At 45.4% G+C, this 21,328-nt stretch overlaps 1 protein-coding gene across 1 annotated transcript in view; it reads right to left on the reverse strand.

Moving 5' to 3' along the window:
* Positions 1 to 1,957: 1,957 nt before the first annotated feature.
* The window catches only part of HCN4 (hyperpolarization activated cyclic nucleotide gated potassium channel 4), a 143,198-nt gene continuing 123,827 nt past the window's right edge, over positions 1,958 to 21,328 (reverse strand). The window contains exons 6-8 of the mRNA XM_069981093.1: positions 18,794 to 19,034; positions 5,697 to 5,861; positions 1,958 to 4,326 (exon numbers count right to left, since the gene is read on the reverse strand). Of these exons, the coding sequence (XP_069837194.1) occupies positions 3,209 to 4,326; positions 5,697 to 5,861; positions 18,794 to 19,034 (1,524 nt within the window). The 3' untranslated portion in view covers positions 1,958 to 3,208. The remainder of the gene's footprint in view (positions 4,327 to 5,696; positions 5,862 to 18,793; positions 19,035 to 21,328) is intronic.

The raw sequence follows: 21,328 nt of genomic DNA on the forward strand, positions 1-21,328 counted from the left end.
GTAGTACTTGGACTTGTGACTTTACAATATACTTTGGACTTGACTGACAAGACTTGTGCTGAGAGCTTGAGAGGTAGAATAGCCGTGCTGGCTTGGTTGCGTGCTGAGAAGTAGAGTAAGTGCAGAGGAGTAGAGAGGAGGATGTCGCAAGAGTCCCAACCCAAGTAGTACTGTGCTCTGCCGTAACTTTAGTAGTAGAATACTTGAGAGTAGAGAGAATACTTGTGCCCGTGTTTTGACTTCTGTATGTGCACAACCTCGACCTGTCTATTGGCCTGTCTGTCTGCCTCTGCCTTTGGCTCTCTTAGTTTTTTTACCGGCCATACGTCTATCCCTTGGTGTTTGTCTTGTCTGCTTTTTATGTTGACCACCTTTGCTACAGGTCAGGGACCCTCAGCAAGTTGCCTACATACTTGTATGTATAGTTGTTGTATACAGTGTGTATACACTCCGTCCGGGATTCCATAGGAAATAATGTGAATTCGCCCTTTCAATAAATAGCGGCTGGTGTTGCAATCTGCAACAATGGCTGTTATTTATTGAAAATATACAGCGTGTGAACAAGGCCTCAATATGGGAATCCAGCCCAGGGCCTGATTCAGACAGCTGTCATTTTAGTCACCCATATTACAAATGCAATTCCAACTGGGATCCCACACAATGGATTACTTTTATTGCTTTGTGTATTTATCTAGCATTCTTGACCCAGTGAGGTAGAAAGTGAACATATAAAAATTCTTATACAAAACAAAGGACATGTTGTTCTCTAGTAGTATGAGTAATTGCTAAAAGAAAAATATTTTTACTTTACACATTCTTTACCATTTTCAAATATGCATTTTCATAATAAAAACACTAAACCGCTGGGGTGTCAATGTGATGTGGTCCTTTTCCTATTAGGAAAAAAAAATCATACACTTTCCACACATTTTAGTATTTAAAATTTATTGAAATCCTGAAATTGTGTGTATATATATGTATTAAATATTTTTTTTTTCTTTAAATAATTTTATTTATTTTTATTTATAAAAAAAAACAAAGCAGAAACCTCTTTAAAACAAAGAGGATGTTGGCAAATACATGAGAAGTGATGTTTATAGAGAATTCTTTTTCTTTGTAAAGAGCTACCTGCTGCTTTAACTGTATGATAATAATCTAAATTCTTTATTCCTTTTTTTTTTTATATTAACCAAGACCTCTTTAAACCCTTTGACTGCCAGAAGAGTACACAATTGGTCTTCAAGGAATTTTATGTCATCTAATTACACATGAGAAAAAAGAGTTGAAAAGATGCATTTTCTTTGTGTTTATGAAAGAATATTCATATTTTGTTATGAAAACATTTAGGAATAGCCCACATTTTCCTCCATCTAAATGGTCACTTCTATCTACCTGATTTAGCAAAGACAATGTTGCAAAATTTAGTCCAATGGCTAATCAATATTTATAGAGAAGATGCTGGCTTCATTATACTGCAGGTTTTCCAATTCCAGACGGATGAGCAGGAAGGGATCTGGGAAACAATGCTGGAGGTAAAATTGTAACAGAGGTTTGGAGAAGTAATAGGAAGAAAGGCACATTTGACCACAACAAAAGATGGGCACAATGACTTCCTAGTAGTGTAGGGATTGTATAAGGTTATTGTCAAATAAGTAGGAAGTTAGTAAAGAGGAAAGGAACATGATATGATACATGGCAAAAGTAGGGAATTACTTGACTGGAGATTGGGGGAAGGAGGTAGAAGAGCGTGAAGACAAATACAATGACTATAGTTCATCCTGCCCAAAATTCTTTAACAGTTCCACAGTAGTTACCGAAGATCATAGAATCCAAAGTGGCTCCTTTGATTATTACTGGTTAAAATTTCAAATATAATAATGTCTTTGCTGCAGCTACAGACGTAGAAAGTGCGACATACCTCTGGCAGAGAAATGGTGAGTAAAGCTGAACTCTCCTCGATTCCTTTTAATATAACAGAAAGTAATGGCTCCAGCAAGACAAATCTTGTTCAGTCAGACTGCTCCCTGGATTAGGGGCACCATATGGTGAAGTACAGGGTGCTTGTGCACACAGTAATAAAGCAAAATGCTAGCTGGATATCACACCGCTGATCTGTAATTCAGCAGCAATAAGGCACTCTCCAATACGAGTGTCTGCACTGCACAACCCATGCCAAGGCAGTGCCTTATTGCAACAAGGAAAGCACAGATTTTGAAATTGGCATGAGGCTGCAGTTATGGCATGCCCCATGTCACAGATGCCTTTTCTTAGCGGACAGTATGGGGCTCCCCAAGGGTCATTCCTGTTCTATTGACTCCATTGGGGAAGTGAAGGCACAAGGACAAAATGTTACATAATATTGCTTATGCAGGCAAGCAATGGCTACTTGCCTTGATGTCCCTCTAGCTAACCACACAAAAACACACACAATAGGTGCAATGAAAGGTGTATCCCAATGACTCATGTGCTTTCAAACTCATGTGAAAAATACTAGAGAAATCATACCTTTCATAGATATCTCTAAGAAATGAATTGTCTGTGCCACTGGCAATGACAAGAGGTTACACAAGAGTAAGGGACTCTAGCCATGTGCATCTGTCTGCGGCACATAACATTTGATCAATGTAGAAATACTGATGGGAATGGTGTCCAGATAAAGCAGGTGCCTTATTGCAAGGGGCAGGTCATTCCTACCATTTAAAGAGGACACTTGACTTTAATTCTAATGCTTATACCTGCCAGTAACTTTAACCCTTATTCATTGCTAAAAGATCTGCAAAGCTGTTTTGAAAGCTTTTTTGTGTCAAGTCAAGGGTCTAAGACTAGAGGAATTTGTAGACTGATGTCCATTAGAGAAGCATACAGCAGAGTGTCCTGAATACACACATTTAGCAATTCTTATTCTCCACAAAAAGGCAATATACATTTGCAACCTCATGATGAATTACTAGTCAGTCCTGTTACGGCTTGAGAAAACCGTATGTGTTCGTCATATAGGTGTTATAATGATCTGAACCATTTGTATTGATTGCACCATTGTTGGTAAAATGTGCTGTACAAATGCCAAGTCATTTATAATTAGATTAGTGGCAAAATACATATTCAGCCTGTCAGCTACCCTTTCACTGCAGTATACAACCTTAATAAATATTCTACATGTCTCTTGTTGGACATAAATTATTCTGCAGATCTCTAGCAATAGAAAAGGTCATAGGTTACAAGGGAGTTTTGAATGGAGGGGTAGGTCCTCTACACCAGTAACACTAGCTCCAAATGAAAATTCTGCTAACCCTGTTTGTGGCAATGTGGTTTGGCCTTTTAAATCTTGACTCCCTCCTCTAGGAAATAAAGCAAAGTCTGGAGTGAACTGCTGGGGAAAGTGTGGTGAGCCCGGTGCTGGTTGAGGCAAAGACGGCTGAGAAACAGAAATAGGTCGACCATCTTGCCTAAGTCTATTAAGGGGCAAAGCTATGCAACTGCTTGGGTGAGACACAATGGGAGCTGTTTGAGGAAGGAGAAGAGACCTGGAAGAACCACACACCTGAGTGGTTCGGTTTGGGCCTGGACTTAGCGCTGAGGGTGAACTCCCAGCAGAGTCTGAGCTATGAGGCGGAGGCGGTAACACCCACAATGGCTCTGAAGCTCCAGGTAAAGGCTGACCCGGTGACTGGGTTTTTAAGCCATGAGATTGTCTAGGAGAGGGTATTGGGAGTTGCTGGTCAGATTTTGATAGTCTTGGTTGACTAGAGGCTCCAAGTGGAGAGGAGACTCTTAGTCCTGGAGACCACTGTGATGTGTCAAAAGCAGCAGCAGCAGGAGTTGAGCTTGTAGAAAGCAGTTGTTGTGTCGGTCCCTTGTCAAAACATGGTACATTAGATGGTGGTCTAGGACTTACACAGGCTGCTGCAGAAAATCCTGCTAGCTGATGTACATGGTAAGAGGACTGCTGTGACAATGGTGCCTCCGCTCCTGCTATGTGTGAAGAAAAAGGTTGTCTCTGCAAGTGTTGGAACTGCCGAGCTGTTACTCCTAAAGCAGAAGTTGAAGGTCGGAAGATGTTGGCTGGCAACCGCTGGTGAGTTAAAGGGATAGCAACTGATGTAGTAGCAGCTGCTGCTTGCAAAGGTGCCTGAACCAAAGGTGTCCATATTACAGGAGTTGGAGGAGTCGGGGCAGAGTCTGCCTCAGAATATGTGCAGCGAGGTCCCTGGGCCATCTCACGGTCATGTTGCACAATTTGCTGAATGATCTCATTTTCCTGGTAGTTAAGCACTCCTGACCGGAGGTCATGCTGCACCTTATGTAAGAGGAGAGAATTCTTTTTACCTGAAAAAAAAGACAAAAAACCATCAATTAATGTCAACACTGTAGACACCTAGCAGCACCTGGGTTCTAAGATCACATACAGCCAAGGCAAAAATATGCTTGAGTTTGTACAGTCGTACATCACTGCAGACTATGTCTGGGCCATGCAATGAAATAATAGCTCAATGATGTGTGTTGAGATGGGAAAATAAGATTGTAATCCCCAATGAAGACAACTTTTGTACAATACTGCACAATATGCTAGTTCTATGTAAGCTATTTGTACTAAATATAGAAATAAATATTCAAATTAATAGGGTTCTACTGTACATCTGTGCTTATACGATTTTATAGGTTTTTTTTGTTGTTGTTTAGATTCTGTACAAATCCCATAATGTGAAACAATTATCTACTCCATACCTCTGTGCCCATCTTACATCTATTATCTTGGCTAAGGACCTTGCCAAATATTTCAAATTAAAACATCTGCACTGTTAATGAAGTTTACTGTCCAAAGTAGCCACAGGACAAGACATAACTAAGGGATAGAAGTTGAGTACAGGGAACTCTAAATCCCAGCTGAATGGAGATGCCAGCCGCACATGTGCACTGTAGCTCAATTCATTTATTATCGAACCGCCTCAGCTGTCAGACACCCTGACGATCTCTTAGTTATGCCTTATCCTGTGGGAAAATCTCCCTAACTTTATCCTACCAGCCTGCAATCACTTCTGCGCAATAATTTAATGCTCTTCCCCATAACCTACTTCCCCAACCAAAGCTTTTCATCTGACTGTTCAATTCATGTGACTTACTGTACTCATCCCAATCCCATGCCACTTCATCTCCAACACAAAATAGTTTACTAGGCAAAATAATTAAAAACTATGGGGGAGATTTATCAAACTGGTGTAAAGTAGAATTGGCGCAGTTGCCCCTAGCAACCCATCAGATTCCACCTTTCAATTTCCAAAGGGTCTGTGAGGAATGAAAAATGGAATCTGATTGGTTTCTAGGGGCAACTGAGCCAGTTTTACTCTACTCCAGTTTAATAAATCTCCCACTATATCTAGACCACCAACCACCCTTAAACAATTTATCCATCTACCTATTCTTTCTGCATCATCTAACTATCACCTTTTAACCTCTCAGGCCCTGATGTTACTTTTCTCCTATCCAGAGTGTCTATTGGCAATATACCCCATCTTTCTCTGGCCTTCTAATTCCCAATGGACAAAACCAACTTGATGGAATGAGGGAAAAATAAAAAAAATTTGGATTTATTTTTCATTAACTTAGGTACATTAATAACTGTGTTACAAAGACTGAGAAATTTACTTTTCCATGGTTTCAGCTAAACATTTCAAATAAAAAAATAAAATAAAACTCACCAATTCGGTCCAAACGGTCTAGTGCTACACTTTCAAATGCCCGCCTCATCATTGGATACTCTTCCAGAACCTCATTAAAGTGGTCTACACTTAGTGAGTACAATCGACAGTATGTGTCAGCTCTTACACTTGCAGTTCTCCTTCCTCGTGTCAGCAGACAGATTTCTGAAAAATTGGATTTAAGAAATATTAAAGAGTGGAAGTGTTGACAACTTCTATCACTTATAGCACTTTTTTTGCTAATATAATGCAGCATAGGCTAATATAAGAGAATAATCTAGAGGGTCATGTGTATGACTTGTGCTTAGGTATTTTAACTGATGTGGCAGGCAAAGGATTTTAGCCATCTTGGTTCATATTTGCCTAGAGAAATGATTACCTAATGCTACTGTCAGGACGGGGAGGTACAGACACGACAAAACAGTGGGCCCTAGGTCTGAACCCACCCACTGTCCCTACCTGCTTGCCTCAGTCGTCCCTAGGCGGCCGTGGACAACCACGTTGACGTTCCCTGCGCTAAATACATGCACACGGAACAAGACGGACAAACAACACAAAAGAATAGTCAAACAAGCCGGGTCAAAAATCCAAACAGGCAATGCAGTACAAAATCAGCAAGCAAACGGGTAGTCAAAAAGTCAGGCAGGAGGTCAGGTATCAAGTCGAGCAAAACAGAGGGATTAGGAGTGGGGATCGCAGGAGTGGACAAGGGAAGCTGGGATCAGGGTATTAAGCTAATAACCAGCACTGGAACTCTGTCTTAGCTTCCTTTTTATACTGAACCAGAGCCCAGTCCGAATCCCCATTGGACCGGCGCTCAGATATCCAGGTTCCAGATAGGCAGAGATTCCTGTCAGTCTAAAGACCTACTCAGCTGGAAAGATCAAGTCTCCTAGGAAATCAGATTAACTCCCGCATTGCCAGATAGCTGAGAAGCAAGCGGGTGTGGCACACAGAAGCAAAAACAGGTTCAGTTCACACCAGGTTTCAGCACAATCCTGACAGTACCCCCCCTCTTACGAGGGGCCTCAGCACCCTTATCCAATGGACCAGGCTTGGAAGGATTTAGTACGTGGTATCGCCGAACCAAGCGAGGAGCATGTATGTCTTTGACAGAAACCCACGTTCGTTCCTCTGGCCCAAAGCCCTTCCAGTGGACTAGATATTGCAATGAACCTTGTACCCAACGAGAATTCAGAATCTTCTCCACCTCATACTCCAACTCACCCTGGATGATGAGTGGAGCAGGGGGAGATGACGGAGACACCGGAGGAACATACTTTTTTAGGAGAGCCTTATGAAACACATTGTGAATTCGAAGTGATGCAGGCAGTTTTTTTTTTTTTTTTTTCAAAAACATTTTATTGTCTAGGACAGATTAGATGCCATAGCATACAGATAGAACGACACTGTATATCGGGCCCTACAAAAGGCCGTACAAGAGAACAGGAGGATAGTTTCGTAAATACAGATTCTCCTCGATTGTCGCAGGAACCAAGTCCAATCCATGCCCGACAGGGGGTACATAGCCAGCATCATCAGGAAACAACATATACATCCACTATAAATTTTCTTGAAAATAACCCCTTCCAAACCGCCCCCACCCACTCCCTTCCCCTCTCGTCCCAAGAAAGTGGCTAATGAGTCAACCGTCTATCAGGTAATTGTAGTTTGCCTAGTGTGTTTTTAAGCGCCTCCTTATTGTACCATTCCGTGCATCTAAAAGACGTCATTAGTTGTTCTATCTCCATAGATGTAAATTGCTGTTCAATAAAGACCCTCCATTTTTTAAAGAAAGTCTTAGTCCCTTTTTCTTTATGTCTTTCGGTTTCTATTCGGTCCATATGAAGTATATGGGACATAGTGTCCGTAATTTCCCTCATGGTGGGTGTGGAGGCGTCCAACCAGTGACGAAGTATGCACTTCTTAAAATGCAGGCAGTTTTAATCTAAAAGTCACAGGATTAATAACTTCCACAATGGTATACGGACCGGTATATTTGGGTGCTAGTTTAGCAGACTGTACTCTTAACCTTAAATTCCTGGTAGAGAGCCAGACCTTTTCCCCCAGTACGTATTGATGGCCAGGTATGCGTCTTTTATTAGCATGTTTTTGATATAACTCTTGGGCTTTAACCAAGCTCTGATGAGCTTGGGCCCAAACTGTGCACAGTTTCGTGAACAAGGCTTCAGCCGAAGGGTTAACTGAATCTGCGGAGTGAGTAGAAGAGTACCTAGGGTTAAAACCGTAATTGCAAAAGAATGGCGACATTTTAATTGAACGTTGTTCCTGATTGTTTAAGGCAAACTCTGCCAAAGAGATAAAGTCCCTCCATTTGTCTTGGGCATCAGCCACGAAACATCTTAGAAATTGCTCTAGAGACTGGTTGATTCTCTCGGTCTGCCCATTCGTCTGCGGGTGGAAGGCTGACGAGAAGGACAAGGAGATTCCCAACCGTCCACAGAACTCTCTCCAAAATTTCGCTACAAACTGAACACCCGGTCAGACACAATATTTTCAGGGATACAATGAAGGCGCCAAATGTGATTAACAAACAATGTAGCTAAGGTGCGAGCATTAGGCAGTTTACACAGAGGGATGAGATGGCACATCTTAGAAAATCTATCCACAACAACCCAAATTACAGTTTTTCCCTTAGACAGCGGCAGGTCAGTGATAAAGTCCATTGAAATATGTGTCCAAGGTCTCGTAGGCACCGGCAGAGGACGTAAAAAACCCTCAGGTGGCCTACGGGGAACCTTAGACCGAGCACAGGTCTCACAAGCGTCAACAAAAGACTTTACGTCTCAGGCCCAGGAAGGCCACCAGTAATGACGCGCGAGCAAATACTTAGTTCCTGCCACCCCCGGGTGACCAGCCAACACCGAACCATGAATCTCCTCCAAGACCGGGAGACGAAGGTTCGGGGGTACAAACAATAGAGTTTCTGGAGTATTCTGGGGTGCAAGGGACTGAGACTCTGCAATCAAAGTCACCAGGTCAGGTTGTAAGACAGCCACTACTACACCAGGGTTCAGAATAGTATCGGGCTGGTCCCTATGAGTGCTCTCGAGGTCAAAGCTTTGAGACAAAGCATCAGCTTTGACATTTTTGGAGCCAGGCCGATAGGTGATCTCGAAGTTGAAGCGAGTAAAAAACAGGGCCCATCTGGCCTGCCTTGGTGTGACACGTTTAGCTTTATCTAAGTATACTAGATTTTTGTGATCAGTAAGCACAACCACCTTATGTTTTGCCCCCTCTAGGAAGTGTCTCCATTCGTCGAATGCCATTTTTATAGCTAGTAACTCTCTGTTCCCAATATTGTAGTTACACTCTGCCTTAGAGAACTTCCTAGAGAAGAAAGCAATGGGCCGGAGGTTGGTAAGAGTAGCTGACCCTTGAGACAGGACCGCTCCTACCCCCACCTCAGATGCGTCCACCTCCACAATAAAAGGACGCTCAAAGTCCGGTTGTGCCAGTACTGGAGCCTCTGAGAAACATTGTCTTAGTTTGTTGAATGCCCTGATAGCGTCTGGGGTCCAGTTTACCAGATCTGATCCCTTCCTGGTTAAATCCGTGAGGGGTTTGGCTATAAGCGAAAACCCCTTAATGAATTTTCTATAATAATTGGCGAACCCCAAAAACCTCTGCAGAGCCTTCAGGTTATTGGGTCGCTCCCAGTTTTCGATGGCTATGACCTTAAGGGGGTCCATACCAAACGAGTTTGAAGTTATTTTGTACCCCAGAAATGAGACTTTCTGTATACCAAACTGGCATTTTGACAGCTTCGCACAAAGGTTATTGGCTCTCAGAAGCTCCATGACTGTACGGACATGCAGGATGTGTGAGGACCAATTGGGAGAAAAAATTAAAATATCATCAAGATACACAACTAAAAAACGACCCAGATACTCTCGGAATACATCATTTATGAAATGCTGGAAGACTGCTGGGGCATTGCATAAGCCGAAAGGCATAACAAGGTATTCGAAATGCCCTTCAGGGGTATTGAAAGCAGTCTTCCATTCGTCACCCTCCTTGATCCTTATCAAGTTGTATGCTCCCCGCAAGTCAATCTTGGAGAACCATTTAGCACCCACTATCTGGTTGAACAATTCAGGAATTAGGGGTAGCGAGTGTTGGTTCTTAACAGTGATCTTGTTCAACTCCCGGTAGTCTATACAGGGCCGAAGCCCACCATTCTTTTTACCCACAAAAAAGAACCCCGCCCCCAGAGGAGAGGAGGATGGGCGAATGTGGCCCTTACGGAGACCATCCTTAATATACTCCCGCATGGCCTCCCTCTCAGGACAAGACAGATTGAAGATACGACCCTTGGGATATTTGGCATCGGGAATTAAATCAATCGAACAGTCATATGGTCTGTGGGGAGGCAATCCGTCCACTGCACTTTCATCAAACACATCCACATAATCAGACAAGAACTCAGGAATTTCTCCCTCCCCAGGGGAACATTCTGCAAGAGACACAGCAACGCAATGGGAGGCACACTTAGGTCCCCATCGAACAAGTTCCCTGCTGGACCAATCGAATACAGGATTATGTGCTTCCAGCCAGGGTAAAACTAAAATCACATCAGAAGAAAGATTTTGCATGAGAAGAAAATCCAGGGTTTCAACATGAACAGACCCCACCTTAACTTCAAGGCAGGGGGTAACATACTGTACATTCCCTTGAGCAAACGGGCAGAGTCTGCTCCAGTGACATTTACTGGACACTTGAGCAGCAGGGGACATACCTCTAAACCTGACCAGAAAATGGGGTTAATAAAATTTGCAGAAGACCCAGAATCGACCTGGGCATACCCAGAAATACATCTTCCCCCCAACATCAGAGAAATAGACAATAAGAGCTTGTTCTTTTTGGTGAAGGTTACCTGTGCGCCTGAGTGACCCCCTCGATAGTCACTCAGGCGCCTGGAGTTTTCTGGTGGTGGCACCGGCCTGGAAGGACATCCTCTTACACGATGTCCAGCCTTGCCACAGTATAAGCAGAGGTTGCTCAGAAGACGGTGAGATCGTCTGGTCTTGGCGTCTGCTTCCATGGTTTCTCCCAGAGTGGGTATCACAGGTGGGAAAGGTTTAGGGAAGGAGGGTCTGGTATGGTCTAAAGTACCACTTTCCTGCTGTCGGTCCCTCAATCGTCGGTCTACCCTAATGGCCAGGGTCATGCTTTCCTCAAGGGCGCCAGGTGTCGGGTAGGCCACTAACATGTCTTTAAGTCGGTCGCTCAACCCGGCCCGGAATTGGAACCGGAGGGCAGAGTCGTTCCACATGGAAGGACCGCTCCACTGCCTGAACTCCGAGCAGTAGTCCTCAACCGGTCGGTCATCTTGCCGTAGCATAGTCAGGCGTCGCTCAGCATTGGCTGCACTGTCCGGGTCATCATAAAGCAGTCCCAATGCAGAGAAGAACCGGTCAACTGTCTGCAAGTCAGGGCAGTCAGGTGACAAAGAAAAAGCAAACTCCTGAGGGGGCCCCAGGAGAAGGGACATAACAATACCCACTCTCTGAGCCTCGTTACCTGAGGAGCGAGGACGCAGTCTAAAAAATAGTTTACAACCTTCCCGGAAGGCTTGGAAGCTTCTCCTGTCCCCCTGGAATTTCTCTGGGAGCTGGACGGGAGGCTCAGGAGGTACCGGGGAGGTCATGGTAATTTGTCGGGGAACCGTCTCTTGTACCTGGACCCGTTCAGCAAGCTCCTGGACTGAGATATTGAGCTGCTGCATACGGTCCACTATCGTTGTCAGGGCGTCCATGACCCCAAGGCAATTTTGGGCTGGTTATTCTGTCAGGACAGGGAGGTACAGACACGACAAGAGAGTGGGCCCTAGGTCTGAACCCACCCACTGTCCCTACCTGCTTGCCTCAGTCGGCCCTAGGCGTCCGTGGACAACCACGTTGACGTTCCCTGCGCTAAATACGTGCACACGGAACAAGACGGAAAAACAACACAAAAGAATAGTCAAACAAGCCGGGTCAAAAATCCAAACAGGCAATGCAGTACAAAATCAGCAAGCAAACGGGTAGTCAAAAAGTCAGGCAGGAGGTCAGATATCAAGTCGAGCAAAACAGAGGGATTAGGAGTGGGGATCGCAGGAGTAGACAAGGGAAGCTGGGATCAGGGTATTAACCCCTTAACGACATCGGGCGTAAACTTACGCCCTCGCGCCCTGGTACTTGGCGCATCAGGGCGTAAATTTACGCCCGATGTTTCCCCGATCGCTGCGTGTTCGCACACAGCGATCGGGAAAGATGGCCTGCTATAAATCATAGCAGGCCATCTTAGCTTCTCGGCACGGGGGGTGGTTAACACCCCCCGTGCTTACGATCGCCGCTATAGGCTGATCAATTCAGATCAGCCAATAGCGGCGATCGGAACCTTTCCGGGTCATCGGTGACCCGATGACCCGGAAAAAAATGGCGGTCGATGCTGTCCGAGGACGGCACCGACCGCCATTACTGTAAAAAGTAATGGTTGTCACCGTGCCACCGGCCCGATCCCCGTGAACGGCCGACCGGCCGTTCACGGCGATCGGGCCGGTGGCACGGCGATCAGAGTCCCACAAAATAATAAATACCTGCCCTGGACCCCTCAGCTAGGTAGCCGAGGGGTCCAGAGCAGGTATTTGTACATTACTCACCTGTCCCGGGGTCCTGATCGGCGTCTTCCGGGTTCGCGGCGTCCTCCATCTTTCCGGCGCGTCTTCGGATCTTTCCGGTGGTCCCCGTCGTCTTCTCTCGGCTATTTTCGGCTCCAGCCTCGTCATTTTCCGGATTTTGCGCTCTGCTGCCCTCTAGCGGCTGATATGTGTAATACACGTATCAGCCACTATAGGGATGTTCAGAATGTAGAAAAAGTTTTTTTTTTTTTTTCCAATTTTTTTTTTTCTATTTTCCGCACCCTATCGCCGCTGAGTGTTGATCAGCATCGCACGAAAGTGCGCTGCTAATCAGCAACTCCTCCTTTTTGGCGTAGGGTGTTTTTTTTTCTATATTCTACTGCCACGGTCTGCTGATAAGTGCCGCACATAAGTGCGGCATTTATCAGCAACTCCTTTGTTGGCGTAGGTTTTTTTTTTACACTTACTGTAAAAAAACCACGTAAAAAACACTACATTACACCACACTACATTGAATAAAGTTTGACACTACACCACTACATACCCCATATACCAATCCCCGTATAAAGATGGCCCCCAGGGTGTTTTCGGCGTCAGAGGGATACGTTATTGCCTCCGACACCGAAACAGCCAGTGAGGATGAATGGGGGGGATCCTTCTTTCCTCCATTCATCCTCATCATCCTCATCATCCAGTGACGTGTCTGGGGGTAGCGTAGCGTACGCTGCCCCCCAGACACGTCTTTTCCGCCAGTACCGTCCCAATAAAAGGTCACGGTATGGTGTGAAATTCTCCAAACTCTGTGAGCGTACCTCAGGGTACTCTTACAGATTTAGGGTACGTGCACACTGCAGAATGGCGAAGGATAACCCTTCGTGCATTCCGCAGCTGGCACCCACCGGCGGACTGATGCGGGCGCATGTCTCTACCCGTGTCATAGACTCCATTCTATGCACGGGCGGATTCCGTCGTCCATCCAAAGAATGAATACGTTGGACGGAGAGCGGAATCCGCCCGTGCATAGAATGGAGTCTATGACACGCGTGGAGACGTGCGCCTGCATCACTCCGCCGGCGGGTGCCAACTGCGGAATGCACGAAGGGTTATCTGTCGCGATTCCGCAGTGTGCACGTACCCTTAGAGTGTATGTAGGAAGGGACACCCGAATCCAGCCCCCAGATGCCCCCTCCCCCCCCATCCTCGGAACAAGTGGGAAGATCGTCCGGGAACTGATCTTCCCACTGCTGGATAAAGGTCACCACCTGTACGGGGATAACTTTTATACCAGCACCCCCTCTTCCGGTCCCTCGCTGCCCGAGCTACTGTAACTTGTGGCACGATCCGTAAATATCAGAAGCAGTAATAGCGCCCTAATATTTAGCAGCCATGGAGCGGACCCAGCGCTTCTGGATATGAAGGACCCCGTATCGCACCAGGACAACATTTTCCAGGTGACGTCCCCCACACTGGAGAAAGGGAGACCCCAGAAGAAGTGCAGAGTGTGGCGTAACAGGGGGATCAGGAAGGACGCCATTTTCCAGTGTGACACCTGTCCTGATCCCCCCGGCCTCTGCATACTGGATCGCTTCAAGGCGTACTACACGTCATTGGGGTTCTACATTATCTAAATTCTGTCCCATATTCCTATTTCACGGGTCACGTTGATCCAGGGATTATTCTGATCGCCATTATGGAGTCGGGAAGGAATTTTTCCCCTGTGATGAGGCTACTGTCGTCTGCCTCACGAGGGTTTTTTGCCTTCCTCTGGATCAACACAGGTTGAGTTTGATGGACACCTGTCATTTCCAACCTTATAAACTAATAATTGGCCTAATACCCCCAAATAAATTAGAATTGTCCATTTTCCCCAGCTAAGTAGGTATGGCCGCCATTCCCATTAGAGGATGCCATGATGCAATTACAAAGCCTCTATGCAGCCAGGACAGTAGAAACCCCCCACAAGTGACCCCATTCTGGAAACTACACCCCATAAGGAATCTAACAAGGGGGGCAGCGGGGATATGGCCCCCTGCAGACGGCCACATTTGGGACGTGAAAATGAAAAAAATGGTATTTTTTATTTTCTCGGCATATGTTCTACGTAAGTGACTGTCACCAGTGGGGTCCATATCCTCACTGCACCCCTTGTTAGATTCCTTATGGGGTGTAGTTTCCAGAATGGGGTCACTTGTGGGGGGTTTCTACTGACCTGGCAGCACAGGAGCTTTGTAATTGCGACATGGCCTCCATCCTCCATTCCAGCCTCTAAATGGCGCTCTGTCCCTTTGGTGGCTTGCCCTGTGCCCATATGGCACATTATGCCCACATATGGGGTATTTTCGTACTCAGGGGAAACTACCCTACACGTTTTGTGTTCATTTTCTTTTTTAACCCCTTGTGGAAATGGAAAAAATCAAGGCTAGACCAACATTTAGTGTAATTTTTGTAAAGTTTTTACTCTAAATCATTAATCTTGTCATGATTTTTTCATTTTCACAAGGGGCTAAAAGATTAAAAAAAAAAACAATAAATGTGTAGAGCAATTTCCCCTGAGTACGGAAATACCCCACATGTGGACATAAAGCGCCATGCGGGTGCAGGGTAAGCCTCCGAAGGGAAGGAGCGCCATTTCGTTTTTGAAGGCTGGATTTGAATGGAATGGATTTCGAGGGGCCATGTTGCATTTAAAAGGCCTCTGTGTTGCCAAGACAGTTGAAACCCCCCACAAGTGACCCCATTATGGAAACTACACCCCTCAAGGAATGTAACAAGGGGTGTAGTGAGCATATGGACCCCACTGGTGACTGGCACAAATGTGGAACAATGTGGCGTGAAAATGAAATATTACATTTTTTACACTATAATGTTGGTTTAGCCTTGAATTTATCATTTTCACAAGGGGTTAAAAGAGAAAAAAACACACAATATGTGTAGAGCAATTTCCCCCGAGTCCGTAAATACCCCACATGTGGACATAAAGCACCATGTGGGCGCAGGGCAAGCCTCCGAAGAGATGGAGCGCCATTTGGATTTTGGAGGTTGGATTTGGCTAGAATGGATGATGAACGCCATGTCGCATTTACAGAGCCCTCGTGCTGCCAAAACACTGGAAACCCCCCACAAGTGACCCCATTCTGGAAACTGCACCCCTCAAGGAATCTAACAAGGGGTGCAGTGAGGATATGGATCCCTTGATGACGGGCACATTTGTGCCATGAAAGTGAAAAAATTAAATTTTTTACTTTTACGTCACATTGTTCCACATTTGTGCCCGTCACCAGTGGGGTCCATATGCTCACTGCCCCCCTTGTTAGATTCCTTGAGGGGTGTAGTTTCCAGAATGGGGTCACTTGTGGGCGGTTTCCAGTGTCTTGGCAGCACGAGGGCTCTGTAAATGCGACATGGCCCTTGAAATCCTTTCCAGTGAAATTCAGCTTCCAAAAGCCAATTGGCGCTCCTTCCCTTTGGAGGCTCGTCCTGCGCCCGCTTGGCACTTTATCGCCACATGTGGGGTATTTCCGTACTCGGGAGAAACTGCGCTACACATTTTGTGTCTTTGTCTTTTTTTTCCTCTTATCCCTTTAAGAAAATGAAAAATTGAAGGCTAGAACAACATTTTAGTGTAAAAAATAAATTTTTCTTTTTTCACGCCATATTGTTCGGAAAATCTGTGAAGCACCTGTGGGGTCCAGATGCTCACCGCACCCCTTGTTACATTCCTTGAGGGGTGTAGTTTTCTAAATGGTGTCCCTTTAGGGGTGTTTTTTATGGTTTGGCACCCCAGAGCCTCTGCCAACCTGAAGTGGTACAGTCAGAAATGACCAAATATAACGGAGGAGTTGAAATTCACTAGGTGCTCCTTTGTATCTGAGGCTTGTGGTTGCGTCAAATAGCGTAATAGGGCCACATATGGGGTATTTCTATAAACTGCAGAAACGGGGCAATAATTATTGGGGTGCATTTCTCTGGTAATAGGTTTATAATTATGAAAAATATTGGATTACAATAAAATCTCTGCACAGAAAATTAAAATTTTCAAATTTCTTACACACTTAGCTTTTATTTCTGTGACTCCCCTAAAGGATTAAAACACTTTCTGGATATGCTTTTGCAGAGTGTGGGGGGTGCAGTTTCTGAAATGGGGTGCTTTGTGGGGCTTTCTAACATACAGGCCCCTCAAATACACTTTAAACCTGAACAGGTCCCTAAAAATATCTGATTTTGAAATTTTACAGAAAATTTGGAAATTTGCTGCTAATGTTTTAAGCTTCCTATCGTCTAAAAAAAATGAAAGATCGTTTAATAAATGCCGCCAACATAAAGTAGACATGTTGCTAATGCTATTTAATATATAATTTATGTGGTATAGCCAATTTCTGTATACGCAAAAAAGTTTCAAAGTTGGAAAAATGCAGTTTTTCACATTTTTTCACATTATTTGGGTTTTTTTTCATAAAGATTCGTTATGAGTATCGACTCCAATGTACCAGAAATGTAAAAGTACAATATGTCACGAGAAAACAATCTCAGAATCAGCCGGATAGGTAAAAGCATCCCGAAGTTATTAATGAATAAAGTGACACTGGTTATATTCATAAAATTTGTCTCTGTCATTAAGGCCATTTCAAGCTCTGTCCTTAAGGGGTTAAGCTGATAACCAGCACTGGAACTCTGTCTTAGCTTCCTATTTATACTGAACCAGAGCCCAGTCCGAATCCCCCATTGGACCGGCGCTCAGATATCCAGGTTCCAGATAGGCAGCGATTCCTGTCAGTCTAAAGACCTACTCAGCTGGAAAGATCAAGTCTCCTAGGAAATCAGATTAACTCCCGCATTGCCAGATAGCTGAGAAGCAAGCGGGAGTGGCACACAGAAGCAAAAACAAGTTCAGTTCACACCAGGTTTCAGCACAATCCTGACAGCTACCTTAGGCTAGGTTCACACTGCATTTTTGCTGTTTTGTTTTTTGTTGACTTACATTTGAAAAAGAAATTTTTTTCTATTATTTTTAGCATATGCAAAAACATGATTGACCACGTTTTTCTGTATGTTAAAAATCAAACATTCAAAAACAAATACTATGAAACGGATGCAAAAGTGCAGTTTCCAATGATGCCTCTGTCTTTGCAGAGAAAGGGGGTGGAGTCTCATCCCTGCATCTTACAATGGAGATCACCCAGTGATCAAATCAGCTGGCTGGATGGTGGAGTCCAGTAGGATCAGACTCATAAGTGAGGAATGCTGCCATGAGGAGAGAGTGATTTGACGTGTTATTTTAATTGTGGTGTTTTACCACTTTAGGACCCAGTGGATTTTGGCCTGGACACAGCCAATCATGATTTTTGGATTTTTCCTCCTCGCCTTCTAAGAGCCATAACTATTTTATTTTTTCATCTAAAGAGCCACATGAGGGCTTTGTGGGACCAATAGTACTTTGTAATAATGCCTTTCATTCTACTGTAAAATGTATGATGAAACTAAAAAATATTTTTGGATGATTATTTTGGACAATTGTGATCCCTATAACCTTTTTTTGTTTCTATCTACGGGGGCTACGTTTTGCACTGTGATTTATAGTTTTTATTGGTAAAGTTATGGTGTAGATGTTGATGATCATGAGCTTTATTAGCAGCCATCTATATAACAAGACTACCACCTGTACCCGACACATTACCTTAAGATGTTATTAACATGAAATTCTCATCTGATGTCGTTAACAACTAGAGATAAGCAAATCTTTTAAAAATTTGTATTTCGAGAGTCACAGCCCGCTCAGCCAAACACTAGCCATGGTGTAATCCCTTCTCAGTCAGTTGTTGGCTGGATGGGCTGTCACTCTCTGCTCAGCCGATCATTGACTGACTAAGAAGAGACAGAACCGCAAATAGTGAATGGCTGAGTGGGCTCTCACTCTGGAGACACAAGAGTGGCAGTTTGCTCAGCCAATCACTGGTGGCAGCGCTGTTCCTTAGTCAGTGATTGCCTGAAAGTGTGGGAGGGGGCTGAAGATGCGAAAGAGAAGGCGTATTGAAAACATAATCACCAACAATAATCACCACCAGGGGAGCACAGACAGGTGAGCAATTTTTTTTTTTTTTAACAAATTTAGTTAATGAAAAAACTTAGCATAAATTTGATTAGTGCCTTTGTTGGTGATTATGGTTTTAATACGCCTACTGTATGGAGAAACTAGTGCCATGCATTGCTCAGGTGTGATTTTGGCCTAGTCTTCCAAAACTGTAATTGCATGTCAATAGCACCTTTATAAATATATTTACTTAGAAAATTGATAATGTGTTCAATACTTTACCAGCTATTTACATTGTTATTATTTTTTGAAAGAAAAATAGAGGTGATTTGCCTTTTTGTTGGGGAATAATAAAATTTTCACTCAATCTTCACTCCATCTAATCTAGCATTAAGACATATACACAACCTGTGTAAATGTACTTACCACCAAAGTAGGATCCGTCAGCAAGTTTGGTCTCTTTACTGCCTTTGCTCAAAATGCTGACAACACCATGTTGTATAAAGAACATCTTCTTGCCAACTGTTCCCTCTCGAATAAGATAGTCTCCCGGTTGAAATACTTCAAATCGTAGCTTCGTAAGCATTGAAGTCACAAAATTAGGGTCAGCATTGGCAAAAAGTGGCATAGAGGCCACTAGCTTACGGCAGTTAAAATTAATGATCTCCTAATGAAAGAAAACAGGGTGAGGCAGGACAAAGTAAAGTACATTCTATATTACAGTATGTTTCGAAACAGATTAATATAGCACATTGTTGCTGACACTGAAACACAGCTCATTTATATTTTAAAATCAGTGACTGATATAAAATTGTACTTGAAAAAGAGTTTCTGCAGCAGCTGGTGTGTATCAGGAATAATTTAACCCCACTGTACATAATAAAACAATATTAACAATCACATCCTCAGTTACTTGTCATTATATTTTACAAAAGAGGGTGAACCTTTAAAAGAGAAGTCCAGCAAAATTTTTTATTAAAGTATTGTATTGCCCCCCAAAAGTTATACAAATCACCAATATCCACTTAGTGCGGGGAAAAGAGCACTTTATGTACATTTCCCGTAATTACTATTGCATCAAGGCTTCACTTCCTGGATAAAATGGTGATGTCACGACCCAGAGCTGTGTGGGCTGTGGCTGCTGGCAGGGGTGATTCTAGCCTCTCTGCTGCCCGAGGCGAACTATAGAATGACGCCCCCCCCCCCCCCCCCGTCAATCCGCCCACATTATAATCCACTACTGCCCCCCCCCCCCACTGCTGTCCCCAATAAACATAATGTTTGGTCCCTTGCTGCACAGAGGATGTCAGGAGAGGAGGAGGCTAACTTTATAGGAGAGGTCCCAGCAGCACAGAGGATGTCACGAGAGGAGGGGGCTAATCCTATAGGAGAGGTCCCAGCAGCACAGAGGATGTCAGGAGAGGAGGGTGCTAATCCTATAGGAGAAGTCCCAGCAGCACAGAGGATGTCAGGAGAGGAGGGTGCTGATCTTTTAGGAGATGGTCCCCCTCTTCCCCCCTTATAGATGGTCCCCCTCTTCCCCCCCTTATAGATGGTCCCCTCTCCCTTATAGATGGTCCCCCTCTCCCCCCCTTATAGATGGTCCCCCTCTCCCTCCTCCCTTATAGATGGTCCCCCTCTCCCCCCTCCCTTATAGATGGTCCCCCTCTTTCCCCTCCCTTATAGATGGTCCCCCTCTTCCCCCCTTATAGATGGTCCCCCTCTTCCCCCCCCCTTATAGTTGGTCCCCCTCTTCCCTCTCTCTCCCCCTTATAGATGGTCCCCCTCTCCCCCCCCTTATAGATGGTCCCCCTCTTTCCCCCCCCCTTATAGATGGTCCCCCTCTTCCCTCTCTCCCCCTCCCTTATAGATGGTCCCCTTTCCCTTATAGATGGTCCCCCTCCCCCCCCTTATACATAGTCCCCCTCTCCCCCCTCCCTTATAGATGCCCCTTTATAGATGGTCCCCCTCTTTCCCCCTCCCTTATAGATGGTCCCCCTCTCCCCCTTATACATGGTCCCCCTCTTCCCCCCCCTTATAGACGGTCCCCCTCCCGCCCCTCCCTTATAGATGGTCCCCCCCTTATAGATGGTCCCCCTCTTTCCCCCCTCCCTTATAGATGGCCCCCCCCTTATAGATGGTCCCCCTCTTTCCCCCCTCCCTTATAGATGGCCCCCCCTTATAGATGGTCCCCCTCTTTCCCCCCTCCCTTATAGATGGCCCCCCCCTATAGATGGTCCCCCTCTTCCCTCTCCCCCTCCCTTATAGATGGTCCCCCCCCCTTATAGATCGTCCCCCTCTTTCCCCCCTCCCTTATAGATCGTCCCCCCCTTTCCCCCCTCCCTTATAGATGGCCCCCTTCCCCCCCCCTACCTTATAGATGGTCCCCCTCTCCCCCCCCCCCCCTGCACAGCAGATAAAACAAAAACAAAAAACAGCACACAACTCACCTGCCATCCGTTCCCCCGTCGAGCCTCTCTGGTCTGGTCCCGGCTGATGTGCGGCTGCCCGGGGTGTCCCGTCCTGTCCCCGGCAGCGCGCGCATCACAGAGCTCCCCGTGCGCCTGTGCCTGTGACTTCCGGCGCACGGGGAGCTCTCTGATGCGCGCGCTGCCGGGGACAGGACGGGACACCCCGGGCAGCCGCACATCAGCCGGGTGACTAAGGCTGCATTCCCACGTTCCGTGATCCTGACGGATCACGGACGTGGAATGCATGTACTGGAGCCCCCCCGCCCCCGGGAAGTATCTGTAATGAGATGCTGTGAGCGGGGGGGACTGTATTCATAAGCGCCGCACTGTAGTATCAGCACCGCGCGGCTGATTCATTACAGGGCGGCGCTTATGAATACAGTCTCTGCCGCTCACAGCATCTCATTACAGATACTTCCCGGGGGCGGGGGGGCTCCAGTACATGGTACAGTCAGGGCCGTTTTAATACATTGGTGGGCCCAGTGCACAG

The sequence above is a fragment of the Dendropsophus ebraccatus genome, chromosome 1, assembly GCF_027789765.1.
Source record: "Dendropsophus ebraccatus isolate aDenEbr1 chromosome 1, aDenEbr1.pat, whole genome shotgun sequence".
Classification (NCBI taxonomy): Eukaryota; Metazoa; Chordata; class Amphibia; order Anura; family Hylidae; genus Dendropsophus; species Dendropsophus ebraccatus.